At 44.0% G+C, this 19236-nt stretch overlaps 3 protein-coding genes across 7 annotated transcripts in view; all 3 read right to left on the bottom strand.

Annotated features, from left to right (window-relative positions):
• Positions 1–1988, bottom strand: part of elmo1 (engulfment and cell motility 1 (ced-12 homolog, C. elegans)) — a 34592-nt gene extending 32604 nt beyond the window's left edge. For all 4 annotated transcript variants that reach the window (XM_088404400.1, XM_088404403.1, XM_088404402.1 and 1 more), the window contains exon 1: positions 1843–1988. The gene's annotated coding sequence lies outside the window, so the exon portion shown is untranslated. The remainder of the gene's footprint in view (positions 1–1842) is intronic.
• rp9 (RP9 pre-mRNA splicing factor) lies at positions 1877–8292 on the bottom strand. Of its 2 annotated transcripts, none has more exons than XM_088404406.1 (7): positions 8032–8292; positions 7598–7628; positions 7354–7483; positions 6229–6320; positions 5894–5955; positions 4368–4568; positions 1877–1988 (listed from the first exon to the last, which is right to left on the bottom strand). In XM_088404406.1, the coding sequence occupies exons 1-6, from the start codon at positions 8175–8177 to the stop codon at positions 4394–4396; spliced, it is 636 nt and encodes a 211-aa protein (XP_088260532.1). In that variant the 5' UTR covers positions 8178–8292; the 3' UTR covers positions 1877–1988; positions 4368–4393. The 2 variants fall into 2 exon arrangements, with proteins under 2 accessions (XP_088260532.1, XP_088260531.1); XM_088404405.1 differs by lacking the exon at positions 1877–1988 and adding an exon at positions 2543–3899.
• Positions 8293–8484: 192 nt separating this feature from the next.
• rmp24 (ribonuclease MRP subunit p24) lies at positions 8485–18684 on the bottom strand. The gene is made up of 5 exons (XM_088405622.1): positions 18448–18684; positions 16660–16682; positions 16096–16316; positions 9525–9712; positions 8485–9447 (listed from the first exon to the last, which is right to left on the bottom strand). The coding sequence occupies exons 1-5, from the start codon at positions 18576–18578 to the stop codon at positions 9285–9287; spliced, it is 726 nt and encodes a 241-aa protein (XP_088261748.1). The 5' UTR covers positions 18579–18684; the 3' UTR covers positions 8485–9284.
• Between the last annotated feature and the right edge of the window lie 552 nt (positions 18685–19236).

Below are 19236 nucleotides of genomic sequence, written 5' to 3'. Positions count from 1 at the left end.
ATCGATACAAGGACGCGTTTCCTCTCGACATCTCAAAATATTTTCTATTGCAAAAAACGCACATGAATTTCTAAATTCAACGAGGAAAAAGACAACTGTCTTTCCACAGTGACGTCGCCCCCACCTGGCCCGGAATGCGCATTACAGCGTTCCTCGGCTTGAGAGTCATTTCGATTTTTATTAGCTGACTGCGGTGTAACCGTAGCTCGAATGTTTACTCGGGAGGGCCGACAAATAAAATATTTAACTCGAGTGCAGCTAATAAATCTGCGCGCATTCCTTTTGACGTACGGCTCCCCTGAGCACAAGACGAGAAGGAGGATGTTTCTTCTGGCCCCGACGGCGAGCTACCGGTTTGAGCCACACACACCACACGCACACACGCGCACACAGGAAGCGTGCTAGGCGCTTAGATTTTAACGAAGACGGCCGTTTCTCGGCAAAAGTGGCGTCACGCTCCGCCGCAGACACGCCGGCCCTTCGGCTTCAAAGCCGCCGCCCTCATCATCATCGTAATCTCACGTCTCCGATTTAGCCGCGCCAAAATGTAGCGGGAACGCTACGTTTGGCCGGAAAAACCACAATAATGAAGATCCCGCCTCAAGGACCGCAAGACAACTTTGAATGAGTGTAGCGAGCCAACAGCAGATGCTGCCGCTGCGGTTTCGAGAAGAGAAGAAGAAGAATGCGGAAATTCCGCGGTAAACAATCCGCTTTGCGCTAGCCTAATTGCCCGAGTGGATTTTCAGAAACAATAACTTTGATTGATGTATTGTTTAGCAGCTGTAATTTAAATACAGATAAAAAAAAGCAGCTACATTTTTATTACCTTATTCAATTTTTAAACATTTTGGGCATGTGGAATGCGCGGACATTCCGCTTTGCGCTGGCCAAATTGCGTAGTTGTCCGAGTCGTTTTCGGAAACAACAACTTAAGAGTAATTGTTTAAAAACTGCTTTAATTTAAAGATATTGAAAAAAAAATAACGAAATGTTGACTAAACTATTTTTTTTAATTAATCTAAAATGTCCAAATTCCGCGCAGACCCTTCTGATTGGCTATGATGGCTACAGTTGGGACTGCAACGCCCCCTGTTGTTCTGGCATGCACATGATAGCCTATATTCTTTTTAAAGTCTTATTTTGTTTTGTTGACAAGAATGTGGTAGTAATTTTAATGTGTAGCGTGTACATGATGACTTTCGGAAAGTGACTTTTGGGCTGTAGCGCCACCTGTTGCTTTGGCATGTACGTGACATCCTATTATAAATATTGTTTCTTGGGGTACTGAGATGGAGGAGGAGACTTTAAAATATCGAATAAAAATGTTGAGGGTTTGGGGTTCATGTCAACATTACAGAGGAACTCTTGACGCATTACAAACTTTTAGAGCATCCCTCTTTTTCGTCTGACATAATTCCACGTGGGAATGGCATCATTCTAAAAACAATGCATTCTAAAGAAAAATAATAAATTAGTTGTAACAAGATGACGGAAGCCCACGCGGCATGACGAGAACGCTGGGGGGTGTTGGGGGGGGGGTCCACGCACCATTACGCATCCCTTTCATTTGCGCAGAGGCAAGCGTCAACACACACACACATGCACACTGCAGTAGGAAACACACACACAAACACACACACATACAGGCAAGTTGGAAAAGTCACACGCACACAAATACACGCGCCAACGCGCGTCCGCGGCTGCGGTGCAAAGCGGCAACCGCGCGCACGTGCGCGCGCAGACCTCGCGACTGCGCAACGTTCGGCGATTTAACGAAAAAAAAAGGCACCACTTTTCAACTGAAAACGGCGAGAAGAAGCAGGAAAAATGTTGACGTACCTGCTGCAGCGAGGACACTTCTCCAAGTGGACTTGCTGTGACTGCCTGCTTGCGTGTGTCGCTCTCTCTCTTGCTCTCTTCCTGTGTTTGTGTGTGCGTGGAGATGCGGGCACTTCCTCGTCTATTCCGCCCCCTGCAGGCCGCCACTGTCACGACAAGGCAAAACGAGCTAACGAAGACGAGCGCATGCAGCAGTGTGAAAAGCGCGTCACAAGTGGCAATGTTTTCGAGATTTGGTTGTGCTCGTTTAATAGGAAATGTTAGGATATTTTTGACAGTCGTTTAGGATTCCATTTGTTCTCATCAGTGACTGATGCATCTTTATGTAGCAGCGGGGGCGGAGCTACGTGGCGGCCACGCCCACACCTTGACACTCTTTGGCCAGCTCTTCACCTTGGAGGAATTTTTTATATCTATATCTTCTTTTTGCCATATTTATTTGTTATTTCATGACTCAAATACACTTAAAACAATGGTGTCCAAACGAGGGCATATACAAAAAAAAATACTGTTAAAAAAAGGGACTAGAAAGAGCCACTTAAACAAGGAGCCATAAACATGAATTGTGTATGTCAATTGTGTAATTGTCTACTATAAAGAACAAGTACACACTTAAAAAGTGAACATTGTAGCCATGGTAGTCCACCCATAGTAGTTACTCACCTCCTGTAAAATGTTGAAACATATTAAAGGAGATGGAAACGTTGCAAAAAAAAACAAAGTTTATTACTGCGGTTTTGGAGGTGCACAAGTCATAGAGAACAGTTTCTAACGTTTTTACATATTTCATGAAAAAAAAACCTAACATTTCAACTTAATTACCTCTGACATGCATTGTGGTAGAAAAAAACTATTTACAGTGATTACAAATCTCAGCTGAGGGAAACGGAAAGCTTGGAACGTTGCGGGTGGGGCGGGATGGAGCCGCCTTTTTAATAATTCAGAGTCATTGAACGCACCCTGGCTTTTCCTCCGACATTCTCACATGACTTTTGTATTACAAAAGGTCTAAATAAGAGTTGCTAAATTTAATCATATTAATTTAAATTGATTTTCACTCCCGCTTTGAAGCAAGAGTGCCATCTATAGGTGTGGATAAAACATTGCAAGTGCTTTACGAAGCTTCATTCGGCCGTCGCTAACGGCGGACACCTTAGCTCACGTCGTTGAAAAATGTTGACCATGCGCTTGAAGGAGCATTATAGCAAGGTAAGCTAATCAACGCTAAAGCCCCCCCCCCCCCCCGCCCTTCAGATGCATTCGTAAATGGCGGCTATGTTTCCCCAATTGGCGGCGAGCTCCGACAACACTGATCCTTCTATCCTAGTGCGCATTTGAATTTAAAGCGGCGCGGCGGCCTGACGCAGCTGCGCGGGAACAAAGACGCCAGCGCGTGGAAACGGACGCTTCCCGCCGCCAAGGTGACGTGACGCTGTTGCGCGCAAAGAGCCATGCTCTCGTGGATGAATATACCAGGTACCAATACACATTTGAACGGGGTTTCTACAAGCATCAGAAAATCGAATTGAATATTTTGGAGAGGAGCAGTTCACCTTTCTTTTCAAATTAAGAGCAAATGAATTGGAACATAAATCAACCTATATTATTTACATTGTCTTCTGAAGCGAATTGTGTTCACTACATATCCGCATTCATTTTGTGCAGTTTTTCAAGGATGCAATGACAGGAACACTACATTTGTCTTTTCAAATTAAGAGAAAACCTATTTTAATGCCATGACTGGAACAGTTCACTTTTTGTTTTCAAATTAAGAGCAAATGAATTGGCACGTGAAGCGACTTATTGCCAAAGTGAGTTATACTGACTTCTTTGCATCACGCCTGCCTTTATGTTGTGCAGTTTTAGATAGATGGCATGACAGGAACACCATATTTGACTTTTCAAATTAAGAGCAACTTAATTGGAACTCGAAGCAACTTTTTAACATTTGAGACCTTGTACGAACTCCAACAGATCAAAAGAGCTTCCAACTTTGCCAGCACTCGTTGATATTCAGCCCTCAGTGGGATCGGGGAAGAGCGGGTATCAATGAAGGTCTTTAAAAAAAAAAAAAAAAAAAAAAAAAAACATAAGGTAGATTTGCATTCAATTAATCTGCTTTTTTATTTTTAATAATTTCTTGTCTGGTAGGGAAGTCCTTGGAAGAAACCAGAGAGAGAACCAGAACTTCCATGCGCTAGAGTGACAGATGATAAAATGATTGGAAGGGGGGTTAGTGATTCGCAACATTCCAGACCAACGCAAGCTCCATGGAAAAAAAATAAAAAAACTTTATTCTCAGGACACGAGAATGACTGGCGCACAGTTTTTTTTCCAGCGCACACAAGCAGCTAACCTCAAAGCATCCCAAATATGTTGCGCGGCACTGCGCTCTTTCCCCGGCCGCAGTCAACAGAGCGGTTTCGCAGAAGATGGCGGGCGGACAAAAACCACGTAAACATCAGGACCAAAAAAAAATACATAAATTAAAGTTGCATCTCGCAAACAAAAGGGGGAGCGGTCACCTGCGGGGGGACTTGGGCTTTCCCCATCAATCCGAATCGGAGGACGACTGCTGCTTGTGCTTCTTCTTGTGCTTCTTCTTCTTCTTTTTCTTCTTCTTCTTCTCTTTCTTCTTCTTCTTCTTGCCGCCGTCCGACTCGGAGGACGAGGACGAGGACGAGGACGAGGTGGTGTCCTGGAGGAGCTGCTGCAGCTGCTGGATCCTGGAGAGCAAGCACAAGTTGGCCTGGGCGTCAGCGGCACTTCTTTTGTCCGAGCTGGCGGCTGCCATCTCGTCCTGCACAATGCTCGCTCTTAAAAAAGTTTGCGCCTGGGGACATGTGTCTTCGAGATTTATGAGCGTGAGACGCGCTCTAACCTCAAAGTGGAAAATGAGGACGGATCGGAGATGGAACTGCTTGCGTTATTAATGGCCGTCTTGTAGCCAGCCTGTTAATGTCAACGTCACCCGGATGCGACTTTGTCCAAAATATTTCTTGCGTCCACGCTACACGCAAATGAAAAAATACTGTCCAGGTAAACGCCTTCAAATTCAACGAAAAAGAATAAAGTGATGAACTAGCAGGCTCAGTGAGCAATGCTTTGATTCGTGTTCCAATTCATTTGCTCTTAAGTTGAAAACAACACAAGTACCTTATTTTCCGCACTTTAAGGCTCACCTAATGCAATTAGATAAAAACATTTAAACATTTCATTGGCCTTGGAATTGATCTAAACAGTCTTTTAATGTAATCAAGATGTCAAAATAGAATATGAGTATAATACCACAAAAATGTGTATGGCGGGCCACAAACGGCATAGCTAGGAACACACAATTTGTAATTGGCGATGAGAACGGAGGCGCTCAACCTCTTTCCGTTTGAACTCCCCACCCCCGAAAAATCATGAAAGCTGAAATGCATGACTTGGGAATTGAGCCCATCAGGATTCTCTCGTTTTGTCGCGGAAACTAAAGCCTTAAGAGTCAGAATATGAAAAAAAAAGAGAAAAAAGAAAAACAAGGACGTAAAGTGAGCTAAATTGAATTTATGTGACCACTAGGATTGATGTCAGCAATATATCACAATATTTGAATATCCTGGGATACTGCTTTTAACAAACTACAACCGCAGACGGAGCAGTCAAAAATATTTACGGCGGCTCCAAGGTAAACATAGCAACATTTCTTGTGCTCAATGGCCGCTTTAAGGTTTATGAGTCATTTTCAGGATAATTGAGGTCTACGTTTGAGAAAATGGAAGACATCTCATTCAGCGGGAATTACGTAAGGATACCGCGAGGAAAGCCGAAAACGCGTTTGACGGGGCCATCAACTCAATATGCGCAATTATCCAAATCCAAGCCAGGAAATTAATAAAGCTCAGTTTTGTGGTCAAGCGTTGCTTAGAAACCATAATTACATTCCTCCACCATAGGGCGACTAATTCATTTAAAAAATAATCGCTTGCGTCAGATATTGAATGTGGCACAAGAGGCTTCAACAGCTGACCTTTCAGTGACCTTTTCGTAATGGCCAAGGTGCTTTTACCTGCTTTCCTTCTCATTGCGCTGGTTTTCCCGAATCAGGTCGTACATGGGGTCCTCGTGGGCCTGACAGAAAAACAGGAAGCTGTCAAAATGGACGCCCCAAAGATGACAGATACCACTCGGGAAATGGCCTCTTAAACCATTCGCCACCATTTTTTTTTTTTAACACTCACTCAGCATTTTCTCGGATGGAGGAGAAAAAAAGAAAAGGAATGACACAGTTGCATTTATGGTAATCACTGCAGGGGGTGAGTGCGCCATTGTGCCATTATGTTACATTAGATAAAGCAGGCCGTGTGTGTTTTAGAGAGACACACACACACACGGTGCACTCACCACGCGAAACTGCTCCAGTTTTTGGTTGCCTTTGATGAAAAACGGACACTCGCGATCTCCCGTGCGATGGCCGTAGCGTTTGCATCTCCAACCTGTCAGGAAAAAAAACCAAATGCAATCATAAGTGACAGCTAATTAGTGAATTATTGCTTCATGTTCTAACCTCTTTGGTCCATTCCCGGTCACCATAGTAACGTAAAGCGGTTTCCCCGAGTTTAAGTTCGAATCAAATTGACTGCTATTAATTGTTAATTTGCCAAAAACTACCAAAGGTATTTAGCCAATGTTTTTTTATTTACACACACACATACCAGAGCCAATGTTTGGCATGTTGACAAATACCGTCTTTTTTAAAAAATCTGAGGGCCAATAATGAATGAATTCTAAAGCGTCTTCACTTCAGGGAACTAGTTACTTATATTTTCAATTAACTGAAGCAGTTTCTGCTTACAGTGGAGACCACTTAACATGGCTTGTTTTGGTCTGAAATTAAGTCAAACACACCAGTGAAATTTCAGTTTTAGTTATTTTTATTTGTTGCTTTACTTTTTAGTGTGGAAAACTATAGGGAGCTATTTACTTGTCTGATGTGCCGGGATTGTAACTGATATTATTTTTCGTTTTTAAAATGTTGACATGAATGTATACATATATACAGAATGCCATACCTTTAAAGATACACAATATTTTTTTTTTTCAGTGACGCCCACACGCCGATTGCAGGTGATCAGCCCACAAATAGTGCAAAAGCATTAGAGCTGCTTTCCATTTTCAGGCCATCTCCATGGAATTTAGGAGAGCAAAAAAAGTTTGCAGCCAGCCGGCGAGCGAGTGAGAATATGAGTCACCGTCGACATTTGGTGCACTTCACCATGACAGTTGGAGAACAATGAAGATCCCAGCTGTACATTTGTTGTCTTTTTACCCCCCCTGGGTGCCCGCCACATTGCAGACGACCAAACTTGCCAACATAGAAGCGGTCTTTATTTTACTAAATAAAAGTAATAAAGATAGCTTAGAGTTTCAGTGCAATGTTCAAGCCAGTAAGAAAGCATTGGAAGCCAGTTGACCCAAATTTTGCATCCAAGGACAAAAAGTTTACATTTATGAATCCTCGGCACTTACACTGCATGACTTTGACCTCCTTGCCCAGTGGCATCCACAAGCCTTTGGTGGGCGCGTTGGCCAGGAAACTACGCGCATCTTCATTTCCAGGTTCAGCCGGGATGCAGTCCTCGGGTTTTTCCTCGTACTCCTGTCAATCATAGTTGGATGTGTGAGGCGACTAAACCAGCATCTTTTAAATTTAAAGACACTTTTCTGATTATCGTTTAGGGACAGAAACGGTATAAGGATAAAGGGACGGTACCTTAATGTACCCAGGTGGAGGTTTTTCATAGCTGGAAAAAAAAGGAGATGTGCTTTTACGTGCTTAGTGACTTTGCAAACAAAGTTTGTGCTATATTGGGCCGGGCAATGTCTTTTTTTTTCTCAAACTAGTCGATTATTCTCTTGCTTTTGTAGCTCAAAGCTCTGCTGACATGAACTACTTACTTAGGAACAACATAATTGCAAACAGCGTGAAGCGACTATAGGCTTTTATTGATGATTTTGATCATTTATGTGTCAGCCAAATGCTAAGAAAAACACTTGTGAGGATAAGGGTAAAGAATATAAAGTAAATCCCAACAGGGAAGAGATATCAAACATAGAACAGCTTTTCAAATAGATATTTAATTATAAGACCATATCACACATTTATCGGCTACTTGAATAAATACAAGAAATCCTGTTCGGACTCACAATGTCTCGATGTGTTTAAGATTTTGCACTTGTTGGTTGAGCCTTTTCATTTGACTTTTAAGCTTCTCGTCGTCCCCCTTGGACGACTTGTGTCGCTTGTGTTCGCGTCGCTCGTCTTTCTCTCTCGACCTCTTCCGACTCGACATTTTGTCACCGAACACAAAATAAGAATAAAGTGTGAACGTTTAACGCTACTTTAAGAGACGGACCGAGTGCAACCGTTGTTATGCTAGCGTAGCATTTGGCGATGTTGCGCTCCACTTCCGGTTCAGTGGGGTTTAAGTTTTGAGAGTGCGGCGCCCCTAGCGGGTGGCGGTCGAAACTGCATAACAGAATTGTTTTAAACCCGATCCATCATTATCCCTAACATGATACATTGAAATAAATCACAAACGACGGTATGTTCCAACCACAATTTATCTCAACTTAAATAAATACAAACAATGACATCTGTTTAACTTGGTGAAAATGTTTTATTTCACATAGAGGTCACACAAATATGAGGTATTAAAGCATTACACATCGCAGAGTTAATTGGGTGGAACAGGCACTGGAAAAATGCAGCGAACTGTGTAGAAAAAGATATGAAAATAAGCAAAACAAAAACTATTCAGTAAATAAAAATTGCGTGAAGAATATTTCTGTAAGAAGGTGTTGGATCATCGTAGGAGAGTAAGTCACACAATTGCGTAAATCAAGAAATCAAGGGAACTGAAATGAGTCCTCATATAAAAAAAATGTACTAACAGTTGTCTCCAAATTTTACAAGCATACAAATAAACATGCAGCCACCGCTAAGTACAATATTAATATCAAAGGATTTTGGATTCACTTTAAAAAAAAAAAAAAAAAACAACAACCTTTAAGCAAAAAAACAAATGAGTATGTATTCCATGTTGATCAACAACTTGCATTAAGCAAAGAAATCAATGGGGCTGCTATTATGTGAACGTTTTTTTTCAAACGTTTGAGTATAGGTAACCGGCGCATCCCTCCACAGGAAATGACATCACCACGGCGGTGATCAATAGCGATGAATTCCTAACATTTCCCATGTATGGCAGTGAATCAGAAACACTCTGAGGAATTTTCCCACCACAACCTGGGAACAAAGCCCATCACGTTGGAGCTCACCGAGGTTTGCTGTGGCGCCGTTGCAACATCCCCGCCAGAGAGGGGCGCTGTAACAACCAAAAGTGGCATCTTTCTGTGTAAACAGCTTTGTTGACAAAAGGAACAGAAGAAAAGGCGATTCACAGTAAGGAAAGGAAGTCTTTCAAGGTGCCCTTCTTTTTGGCCGGCTTGTCCTCGCTACTCAGGAATTTGCTCAGTTGGCGGGCCATCCAGTTCTTGCCCTTGGAGGGGGTCTGGGCGGAAGGGGTGGACGAGGAAGAGGCCGAGCCGGGCGTGGCCGATCTGGACGACGGGGGGGACAAGGAGTTAGGACAGGCTCTCGTGGAGCGGCAGTTGCGCTCCGGCTGGACTGAGCTCACCTCGGCGTGCGGCGGGGGGTCTTGTCCTTGGCGGGGGTCCTGGCGGGCGTGTTGGCGGGCGTGCTTCTGGCGCTCGACGGAGGGGTCTTGTGCTTGCCGTCGCGGCTCGGAATGGAGAAGGGCGAGAGAATCTGCCGGTCCATTCCTTTGTGTCTGGACGTCTTGTTGCAGGTGTGGCAGGTGGCCATCTAAGTCAAGAGGGTGAACATTTCAGGGCACAAGAAAAAGATCCAAAACAGGAAGTTACAAGGCGCTTAACAGGAAGATGGCCGTTTTGTTTTGCTGCAACAATTTTGCGGTCAATTACCAGGCCTAGAACATTAGTAAATATATTTCCACGGACACCAGATCGACAAGAGATTGGGTGGACATGTCTGGCATGACAGGGCGCATGAAAAAGTTAGAATTTAAAGAATTTAAAACTATTCTGCATGTGAAAGATCAGCCACGTTGCTGTGAGGGAAAAACAAACACCGATTTCTCTAAGTGACGGGAAAGTGGGTGGACGTTTTTGTAATAACGGGAATCAGTGCCACAGCGGCTGTAAACAAATGCTTTTAGCTGCCATTCGCCTTTGTTGTGACTCAATTGTGTCCCCCTGGGACCAAACAAATCCAATAAGGGGGGAATTCCACCGCCCCACCCCTCCAAACATCAAGAACGCGCCACAATGGGGCCCGGGAAGTGATTCATTTAACAGCTGAGCTTCTCTCATGTTTTTTTTTTTTTTTTAATGAAGCAAGGGACGGAATGTGCTTGAATTGACGCAATGAGAGGACGAGGAAGGGCTGTTGCCATCTATATGCGGGTATGGATACTATAATATTTGTTCGCTGTTGCGTGCGCACTCTACAAACCATGTATAAAAATCTGCAGAGAAAGACCCAAAAGCGGCACTTTTTGGAGGTGAAAGCCGCACACCTCATTTAATGCTTTTCTAATAACGTGATAAAAAGACTTCTTTACTTTTCAAATTAAGAGCAAATGAATTGGAATATGAAGCGACTTATTGCAATTCTTTTTTTTAAAATCATGACTCTTTTGCAAAATGCTATATGCCTTTTATTTTGCGTTTTGAGATTTTGTTTGATTGCGACGAAATTCGAAGTACCCCAAAAGAGCAGTTCTTGGGGCTATGTAAGATTGAAAAAAAAAAGGTTTCTGCAGGTCTAATTTTGTCCTTTTTAATGCTGTGACAGGAAAAATGAAACATCTAATTGCTAAACTGCAATAGAGTGGCTCCTTTGCAATTGTCATTTCTCACACAATTTTCCACCAGATAAGCGAGAAAAAAAATTGTTACACCATACATCTTCTTGTGCTGCTGAATTTAATATGCACCAGTGCAGTTCCAAGATTTAACTCATTAAATGCCAGGCATTTTCCCACTGTCCTTTACCCTGACCCTTGTTAAACAAAGAAATAAACACACTAGGCTTGAATGCTATGTAAGAATACTAATGAATGCTATGCAGCTGAGGATGGTGCAACATCTGGTTTGAAGTCTTTTTAGGGGGACATGGTTGAGACCTTCTAAGCTTTAGCTGAGGCGTTCCTTTGCGGCAGATTTCTATTTTACGGCCGCTTGCCTGGAATTAAATCTCAGCGACTGATAAAGTGAAGTTGGTTTAATCACATCATCGCCATAGGATGTGTGATAAAACTTTTTTTTTTTTTTTTGCTCAGCTGCCGCCACATAAGAAGTAAAATCCAGACACAAGTGACATCCAGAGTCAAAGGGGTCACGAGCGGACCAGCTAGCGAACGCAACCCGAGAGCCGACCAGGCGGGAAAAACTCACCGACACGAAGGTGGCCATTTTGCGACAGGTGACAGCCGTTGGCTTGCTGCGGAGTAGTAGTGTTTACAACGCCGGAGAGCGTATGTCCAGCTTTATAGCCGTCCGGCCCGCCCATCTGTTCGCGGACGGGCGGGGGGGGGGGGGGGGGGGGGGGGGGCGTGGCTAACTGGAGGAATGACTGGCCGCTTTGCTGTCACAGGGCTGGATTTATCGGCGGCATTCCCGGCATTGAGCAGAACACCGCTCACTGCAGACACTCTATTGGTGACGTGGAAACGTCTTGAATCGGTACCGTACCTTCTTGGAAATTAAACAGATCGATGCAAACACAACACATACCGCAAGGGCTGGGAAACAAAGGCGGACATTTTGATTTGTCAACACCACCTTCGATTACCACAAGGGGCCACCTATGATATTCCCCAGAACGCATGCGCCATTTTGCAAAGGAGTCACCATAACACAATTTCGCAGTTGCTTCATATTCCAAATAATTTGCTGCTAATTCGAAAAGAAAAATGCACTGTCACAGCAGTAAAATAGATTAGATTTGCATGAAATCATGCCGTGAAGTGGAACATGTATCTTGTATCTATGTGCCCTTTGTGAAAATATTTTTTAGCAGAGTACACCCTAACTAGCGCAAAACATTTTTCAGTGAAAGAAAAAAAAAACACTCGAAACTGTGTGACTTTGTAACATTTTTCATTTCTGACTTGCCAGCAAGAAAATTGAGTCGCTAAAGAGAATGCACGTGCACAAAATGTCGGCATTGGACATTTCGCAAAGTTCAGCTCCTACAATTTATTTGCTTTCAATTTGAAAAGAAAGCTGCACTGTTTCTGTCACCTAATTAAAAAACATGAAATTCGATTGGCCCCTGAAGTGACTACGCATGGCCACTAGGGGATGCGTACCCCCATTTGACAACTGTTGGTACTTTGTTCAAATTTGGTCACAAACATACAAAATCTCAAAAGAAGAATTCATCTCAGTGAAATGGTCAAAATGACCAGAAAATCTATGATTGCAATCGCTGCATAATAATAATATATATTTAAAAAAAGGACTCCGACCGGCACGGCAGCTGCTGAAACAGAGAAAGCTCAAACTGTTTTTCTAATGAAGTGACAGCAGCAATCCGGCTGTAGATTGCTTTGCTATTTATACTCATTGAGGAGCTTGTCTGGAGCTACAAACGTGTCATGTTGGACAAATTGCCAATTAATGGACTGTGTGACGACTGGACTTCAACTATTGTGCATTTTTTTAATGTCCGTTTCAGTTTGACGGGACAGCGGTGTCTAAAATGGCACTGAGGTTTTTAGATTTTGAATTAAAAAAAAAACGCCACCAGTGACCCGTTTCATCCAGATCATAAAATGCAATTATGACAGCCACTTATCCCGTGCACATATTCGATTTTCTTCTAAATCCCTTGACATGGAGGGTAGGTACACGCACGTGATGGCTGCGATTGGTCGGTGTTAGGCCGAGGATTTTAGACCTCACGCCGTCCACACGTTTAAAAATAAGAACTGGAACGGCAGCACCGTCAAGGTTAAACAAACGTTTGCGCTTGTCTGCACGTCAGCACGTGGACAGCCAAAGACAGTGAAAGGACAGGCTGAAATTTGAATGAGCGTTCCTAAAGGAAGTAAGTGAGATGGTGCAGTCAAGAATTAAGCCAGCTACCCCGGGCAGCTTGCGCTTGGCGGATTTCCCAGCATTTGGATTTGGCGTTTCGGCAACCTTTTCGCTCAATTTGTCCGGAATTTTTAACTTCTTTGAAGGGAGGATCTCAAACCACAATCAGTTTTATATTTCTTGGCCCTACGTTTAAGTTTGTTTTTCCAAAAAAGGGCAAAAGCCTGTCGCTAGCTCTTTCACATCCTTCCTGAGAATCTGCACGCGAGGTGACAAAATGACACAAACGCACACGGATCCGTCCCCGTAAATCAATCTTACCCTTTGGCCTATTTATAAGCCCTTCACCCTGTGCGGCGGCGGCGGCGGTTGGTTGGTGAGAGCTGATTAATTTAACCTTGGCAGTCCGATACCACCCGAGAGACCGCACGGGCGGCGTGACGGATGGCGGCGCAGACGAGGGCCTTATTTTGGTGGCGTGGTTTTCAAAGCGTGACGCGTTCGGGCGTCACCTGAGCCGATATCGATACGAGCCACGAAAGCGGGCGGGCTCTCGGATCAATAAGACTGCCGGTTCACCCAACCGACGTTGTACGTCGCCGTCAACATCGAGGGAAATTCAAACTAAAACCAGTTTGAATTAGGTGGAAAAAAAATCAAGTGGATTTTGCCGCTTATCTTAATGGGTGGCCATTAAGACGGGGGCCGCATCACAGATGCTCGGGCCTCACCTGAAATTTGACTTTATCTTTTTGTTGACTAACCGACAGCTAAAGGATGCTGAGTCGAGATCAGATGGCCGGTTGGAGCAAAGATCCGGCTGCAGATGCAGATCCGGAAGCAGTATTATTCCGTTTGTGCGCCTCAAGTTGTCAGGATCCGTTACAGTGGGGATGTGTCATAAATCGCCCCCCTGGCCTGGCCTCCTCGCCGGTGCCAACAGTTAATCTTCCGTCGGGGATCGCCAAGTTCCCGGGCTGACTTTTATTAGCGGCGTAGGAAGCGTAGCGTTCGCTCCATCCAGAGAGTGACGTTTGCTTATGCTCACAGGTTTTTTTTTTTTTTTTTACACGGTGACTAACCCGGCTGGCGCTGCTTGACAGGAATAGTGTGTAATGTGGGGACCGTTGAGAGAAAAAGGATAAGCCACTGTTGTTGTTCTGCATTCCATTATAAGATGAAGCATCAGCCGCACATTTCGCCCCTCGTTCCCGAAAGCCTTCCGGGCGCTCAGGTCAAGTTGTAAAGTGCGGCAAATAAATGAGCTGGATGCTGGCAGAGGGAGAACTGACGTGACGTCTTGCGCTAATTTGCAAAGGAATAGGAGGGAAATGAGAAAATGGCAGCGGTGGCAGAAATGGACTTGGCCTCACCAAGGAAATGCTGCTTCCAGGAAGCATTTTTCAACCACTTAACATGGGCCCGTTGTTGTTTTTTTTCCGCGCCGCCCGGGGAGGAAAATAAACGTTTCCTTCTCCATTTATGGTCACGGCCCCTCGCTCGCTCGCTCGCTGGCTGGCTGGCGCAAAATCGACTAACGAGCTATTACCAGATAATCTGACCGGCAACCTCGCAGAGGAAGGGGGGATTACATCACAGGCGCTGACTGATATGCGCCGTGACCTCGGCCTCCCAATGCCCACGGGAGAGACATTTGCACCTCGCGGCCTACATTGGTACATTCTAGACCGCACCGGTCCGGAGTTGCTTGAATGTTTTGAGTTGAATGTTTTTAAGCAGCGGTGGGAAGTCGACTGACTACATTCAGGGGGAAAAAGTAAATGTTTAACGACAGTTTAACGACTGTTTTATCCCAGTCATATCTTTGTCACGCTTTCAAACGTTGATCAAAATCAATTTGAATTAACCTACAGTATTCTGAAATTAATGAATACGGCATTGTGAGATTTAAGAATTTGATTCAACGTTGGTAATGACATGATCGTTTTGAGTAGCGGCGGGCAACTGGATCACAAAAGCAAAAAAAATGAGTAAAGTCACTGTTCTGCTTGACAGCTTCTTTTAGTTTTCTCTGCTTTTACGTCAAAACCGCGTATTGGGAAAGCCAACCAAAAGCTCAACTGCAGATGACTAAACCTCCAAAATCTGCTATGGGAGTCTAATTTATTTAGCTATTGATTGATGCTGAACAGAACGCAATGTTTTGTGGGTCTTGAAAGAACGGTCAACTTGGTCTAAAACAGCTGCATTGAAAATGATGGCATTAAACAGCTTCACTGGCTGCCAGAAATGTCGGTTCTAAAATTGAGCGCAGTCCAACATCAGAACTCAGAAGCTTCTAGCGAGTGTTTATGCAAAAAGCCACGAGTGACAAGTGGGGAAGCTGATTGAAAACAGGAGATACTTCACATACGTTCGTGCCATTGCCGTGTAGGAGTGTCACATGGGCACTTTGCAAGTCGTAGAACGCGACATGGCAGCTTCCGCCGAGCTATTTTTTTGTCTTTTGACAGGAGACGAGTGGACGCTAACCGCAATCTCCGGGTTATCTGCCGGCGACGTGATTGAAAGGAGGCATCTCGCATTGCGGCACTTATCGTTTTGGAGGGTGGACGAGGCCTGGCTTGTTGGCCTCTCAAATGGCGCTACGTGACGGGCGCTCCAAAGGGGCTAAAAATACCCGGACAGGAATGCTATTAGTTTACGAGGAAGTCACGTGATGAAAACACTCGCCGTCTGTGTTGACCAACGACAGAGTTGTGGTATCACGGCTTCAAAAGACTCTGCGCCCAATGAGAACGTTGCGCTTGTTCGACTGAAGAATAAACTTTTTGTTGCAATATTTTATTCATGTTAGTTTTTCAATCTTATTTTCATTTTGTTTAACTGCAATGATTCTATATCACTGTTGACTGACCAACACAGCGTCAATACAGTAGCGATGGGAAAATGAAGCTTCATGAACCACTTGTTCTATTTATTTTACTCCTCTAGATGGTGCTATTGCTTGAAAGATTCAAGTTAATTAACTGGATATGTGTTAAATTTCTACGATATTCTAAACTAAGCGTGCCATCAAGAGTACCTCGAAGTACTACTGAAGGCAACCTTGTCCACAAGAACCAGGAAGCGGAGCCAAAACCGTACTCTATGCAGTCTTACCAGAACCGAGGACGATGCCCAAAAGCGTTTCAGCAAGCGTTTCTGGACCAGGGTCAGTGCTTTGCCATCTGCTCTCCGCCGCAGGAGCCTCTGCACCCTGGCGGACGGACGGCGTTTGGGTCGCAGGCGGACCCGGTGGTTGTCGGGCCGCAGCCACATGTAGCAGTACTTGCACACCGGCAATCCATCCAAGGTCGATGGGGATTCCGGTGTGATGTTGTCTGAAATGACAAAACATTTCAAAAGTGTAGCGTGTTTCATTCCGGGACGTAACGCTAGCTATCAGCCGGCTCTTCGAGGCAAAAGTCATGATATCACTTGGACGAGGCAGTTGAGCGGCGCATCGCTGGCTAGCGCTGCAAATTTGGACTGGCACGATCCCCGGAGCGGCCCGCGAGATCAGCGCCAAGACAGCTGGTGGCTTTGCTGAGGTTTATCAACACTGACGAGCTGCCGTTTGCTAGCGCAGTCTGTTCTTTATGGCCACGGGGCATCGACCCAAAAAAATGGACGTTGATATAAATGAGGGGGAAAAAAATCCTCACGAGTGAGCTGTTAACTTACCAAATTCGGTGAAATGCTTCATGCTGTGCAGGATATAAAAAGAGAGGGAAAAAAAAGAAGAAGAATTAGATGTACAACTACAACATTACAAATTATGTCATTGTTCGGACATAAAGATTAAGCCCGCAGGCAGAATTGTCAAACTTTTTGGTTGCAAGGTTATTATAGTTTATGAAAACAATGAAAAATCCAAAGCTTGGCGTGCGTATTCATCCTCGACAAATTGGGTCCTGCTAACACAAATTCTGGTGTGTCGAGTTTCAAGTTTCCACTGCTTGGACATAAAAAAAAAAGTTATAAAAATATTTGATATGGTACAAAAAATATTAAGTATAGCCAGTTGGAGTATAAATCAAGATTTGAGCAACAACCTCAAAGAACTGTAATTGGTTCTAGTGGCTACACTTGGAAACAAGTGTCTAAAATGAGAGGAACGCCAACGCGGACCGTGCCAAACAATACATGGCAAGCCATCAAAATATAAGACTGGCCTCAACTTCCCGCTACGAGCCTCCGTTTTTGGAGCGCCAGCGTTGACATATTTGTGCTGTTATTAATGTGAGCCACCGCTAAGTCCTCCTAAAATTAGCCGCGGTGTTGAATCAATGAAGGGATTATTTGAATTTTTTTTTTTAGTTGGTCTGCACGTGCGTTTGAGAGGCCTGAATGTTGTTTGGGGTCAGATTTAATCTGGCGGTGGCGTCTGACAGCAGCCGTTTGTTGATGTGCTCGGCCCGAAGGTGAGACGTGACACGGGATATACCAGGACACAGGAAGAGGATTGGGGGCAGTGGAAAAAAAAAAAAAAGGCAGGATTCTCACTTTCATCTCAAAAGTCAGACGGCATTATTCGAAGAATTCTCACGTGAAAGTGAGAAACACTGTCCTGGATTAAACTAGCAGTTTATTTAGAGTTCATGCCTAAAATTCAGAAAAACAAATAGCCAGAAAAATGGACAACTTGTATTTGCTGTAAACCAAGCACTTGCCGCTTCCAATCTGAATGTAACATCTAAGAAAGGACTGCAGATTCCAGGTCAGGATCTTCCTTATTTACATACTTGTCACGCATCTCCTTTTAAGTGCATGTTTAGTCAGAAGCGATGCTATCGGCTGAGTGTTGCTGGAACGTCGCCACAGACAGTCACGTAACCGTCCGTCCAACTTTTCCGGGACTTCAGACATCACCCCATCGTTTACGAACAAGCAACAAAGTATGCGTGATTATTGTGATTTTTCACAAACATTAGACAGAACCTGATATCAATCATTCAACCATCAGAAACTGGTAATAGAAGATGGCGCGGCAGCTACACGGTAAGAGCAAACGAGCCGTTTTACTTTAAATAAGAAATTAAATCGCCAATGTGCCAAATAACATTTATATTCATATGTACTGTAATACAATGTTACATCCCCTTTAACAAATGAGGCTGCTAAGCAGAAACTGCCCACCAGAGGGCACAACAAACGAGCACTCCTTGATTTGCTTCTTAAAACAGCGTTGGTCACGTGGGGTGCAAACCGCAATACAGAAAAGAAACGTTTATTTAGTCAAGGATACAACACGTTCAATGAGTCAGCAAAGTACATGCAAAGAGAGGGACAAATAAAATTACACGTAAAATCACGTACATTTATAAACAATTGTGTGTCCAAACACCGAATGGGACCAACGCAGGATTAATTCTTTAGTGCTTTCTTCCATCATAAACAAAGTTAACGCCAGTTAGAGTCCTGAGAATGCACGATGAGATATCAAATATCGATTAATATGTGTTTGCTTACAGGAAAAACTGGGACTCCTCCGGACAGCTTTCTTGAAACAGCAGGGACGCGTTTAGCCAAAACGTTTTCAACAATTCTTTTTCTCCAACTTTCATTTTCATCTCAAACAGACTCTTATTTTGGATTTCCATATTTTTTTTCCTAATAAATAAGACCTTATACGACACAGAGGCGAGTTATTTTGCCAATGACCCACGGATCAGTGAACGCAGACGTGCTGAAGCATGGAACTTTGCTAATGCTAAGTGTGAGTGGCGCTTCCGGTCGCGAGATGATGACGCAATGAGAGAGGTGACCTCTGGAAAATGTGGTCCGGGGAATTTTAAACGCCTTTTTTATGATAAATGTAGATTACATTTCTCTCGTCAATTCACTATCAACCTACAAAATCACAACAAAATATGTGTGATGCAATAATTGCAAATAAAAACGTTTAATTGACCCTGTATGAGCGGTAACACAACTCCAGGTGTCGCTAATGCTCCAAACTCCCGGTGGACTCCCCGTGGAACACTGCGGGAGCAGAAGTGTGTCATCGTCTATTTTCAGGCGGCACTTGGAAGAAGGAGGAAGGTGAATTATGCCGATGCACGAGCACAAACACAAGCCAGTCTTACTGAAAGGCTCTGCTTCTAAACTTGGCCCACCGCGATAAAAATCGGTTGCAAAACAAGAATTGCGCCGTTTGGAGAAGGGAGTTTGTTCCGGAGCTGTGACAATACCCTACTCTCTGGTTTCAGAAGGGCTCACATCGGTTTCCAGAACTGCAGCAAGAGGTACATTGTTAAA

The sequence above is a fragment of the Hippichthys cyanospilos genome, chromosome 21 (assembly GCF_059441005.1).
Source record: "Hippichthys cyanospilos isolate Australia breed blue-spotted pipefish chromosome 21, RoL_Hcya_1.0, whole genome shotgun sequence".
Lineage (NCBI taxonomy): Eukaryota > Metazoa > Chordata > Actinopteri > Syngnathiformes > Syngnathidae > Hippichthys > Hippichthys cyanospilos.
Note: the sequence above shows the minus strand (reverse complement) of the source record. Positions and strands in the feature narration are given on the sequence as shown.

What these genes read in the sequence shown, in the direction of transcription:
- rmp24 (XM_088405622.1), bottom strand. Translation starts at nt 18,578, where the DNA reads ATGGAAATCCAAAATAAGAGTCTGTTTGAGATGAAAATGAAAGTTGGA. An exon ending in GAAGCATTTCACCGAATTTG is followed by an intron (nt 16,317 to 16,659) that starts GTAAGTTAACAG and finishes TTGTCATTTCAG; the next exon opens with ACAACATCACACCGGAATCC. An exon ending in ACCCCCCGCCGCACGCCGAG is followed by an intron (nt 9,448 to 9,524) that starts GTGAGCTCAGTC and finishes CCCGTCGTCCAG; the next exon opens with ATCGGCCACGCCCGGCTCGG.
- rp9 (XM_088404406.1), bottom strand. Translation starts at nt 8,177, where the DNA reads ATGTCGAGTCGGAAGAGGTCGAGAGAGAAAGACGAGCGACGCGAACAC. An exon ending in CTTAAACACATCGAGACATT is followed by an intron (nt 7,629 to 8,031) that starts GTGAGTCCGAAC and finishes TTTTTTTTCCAG; the next exon opens with CTATGAAAAACCTCCACCTG. An exon ending in AACTGGAGCAGTTTCGCGTG is followed by an intron (nt 5,956 to 6,228) that starts GTGAGTGCACCG and finishes TTTTTCTGTCAG; the next exon opens with GCCCACGAGGACCCCATGTA.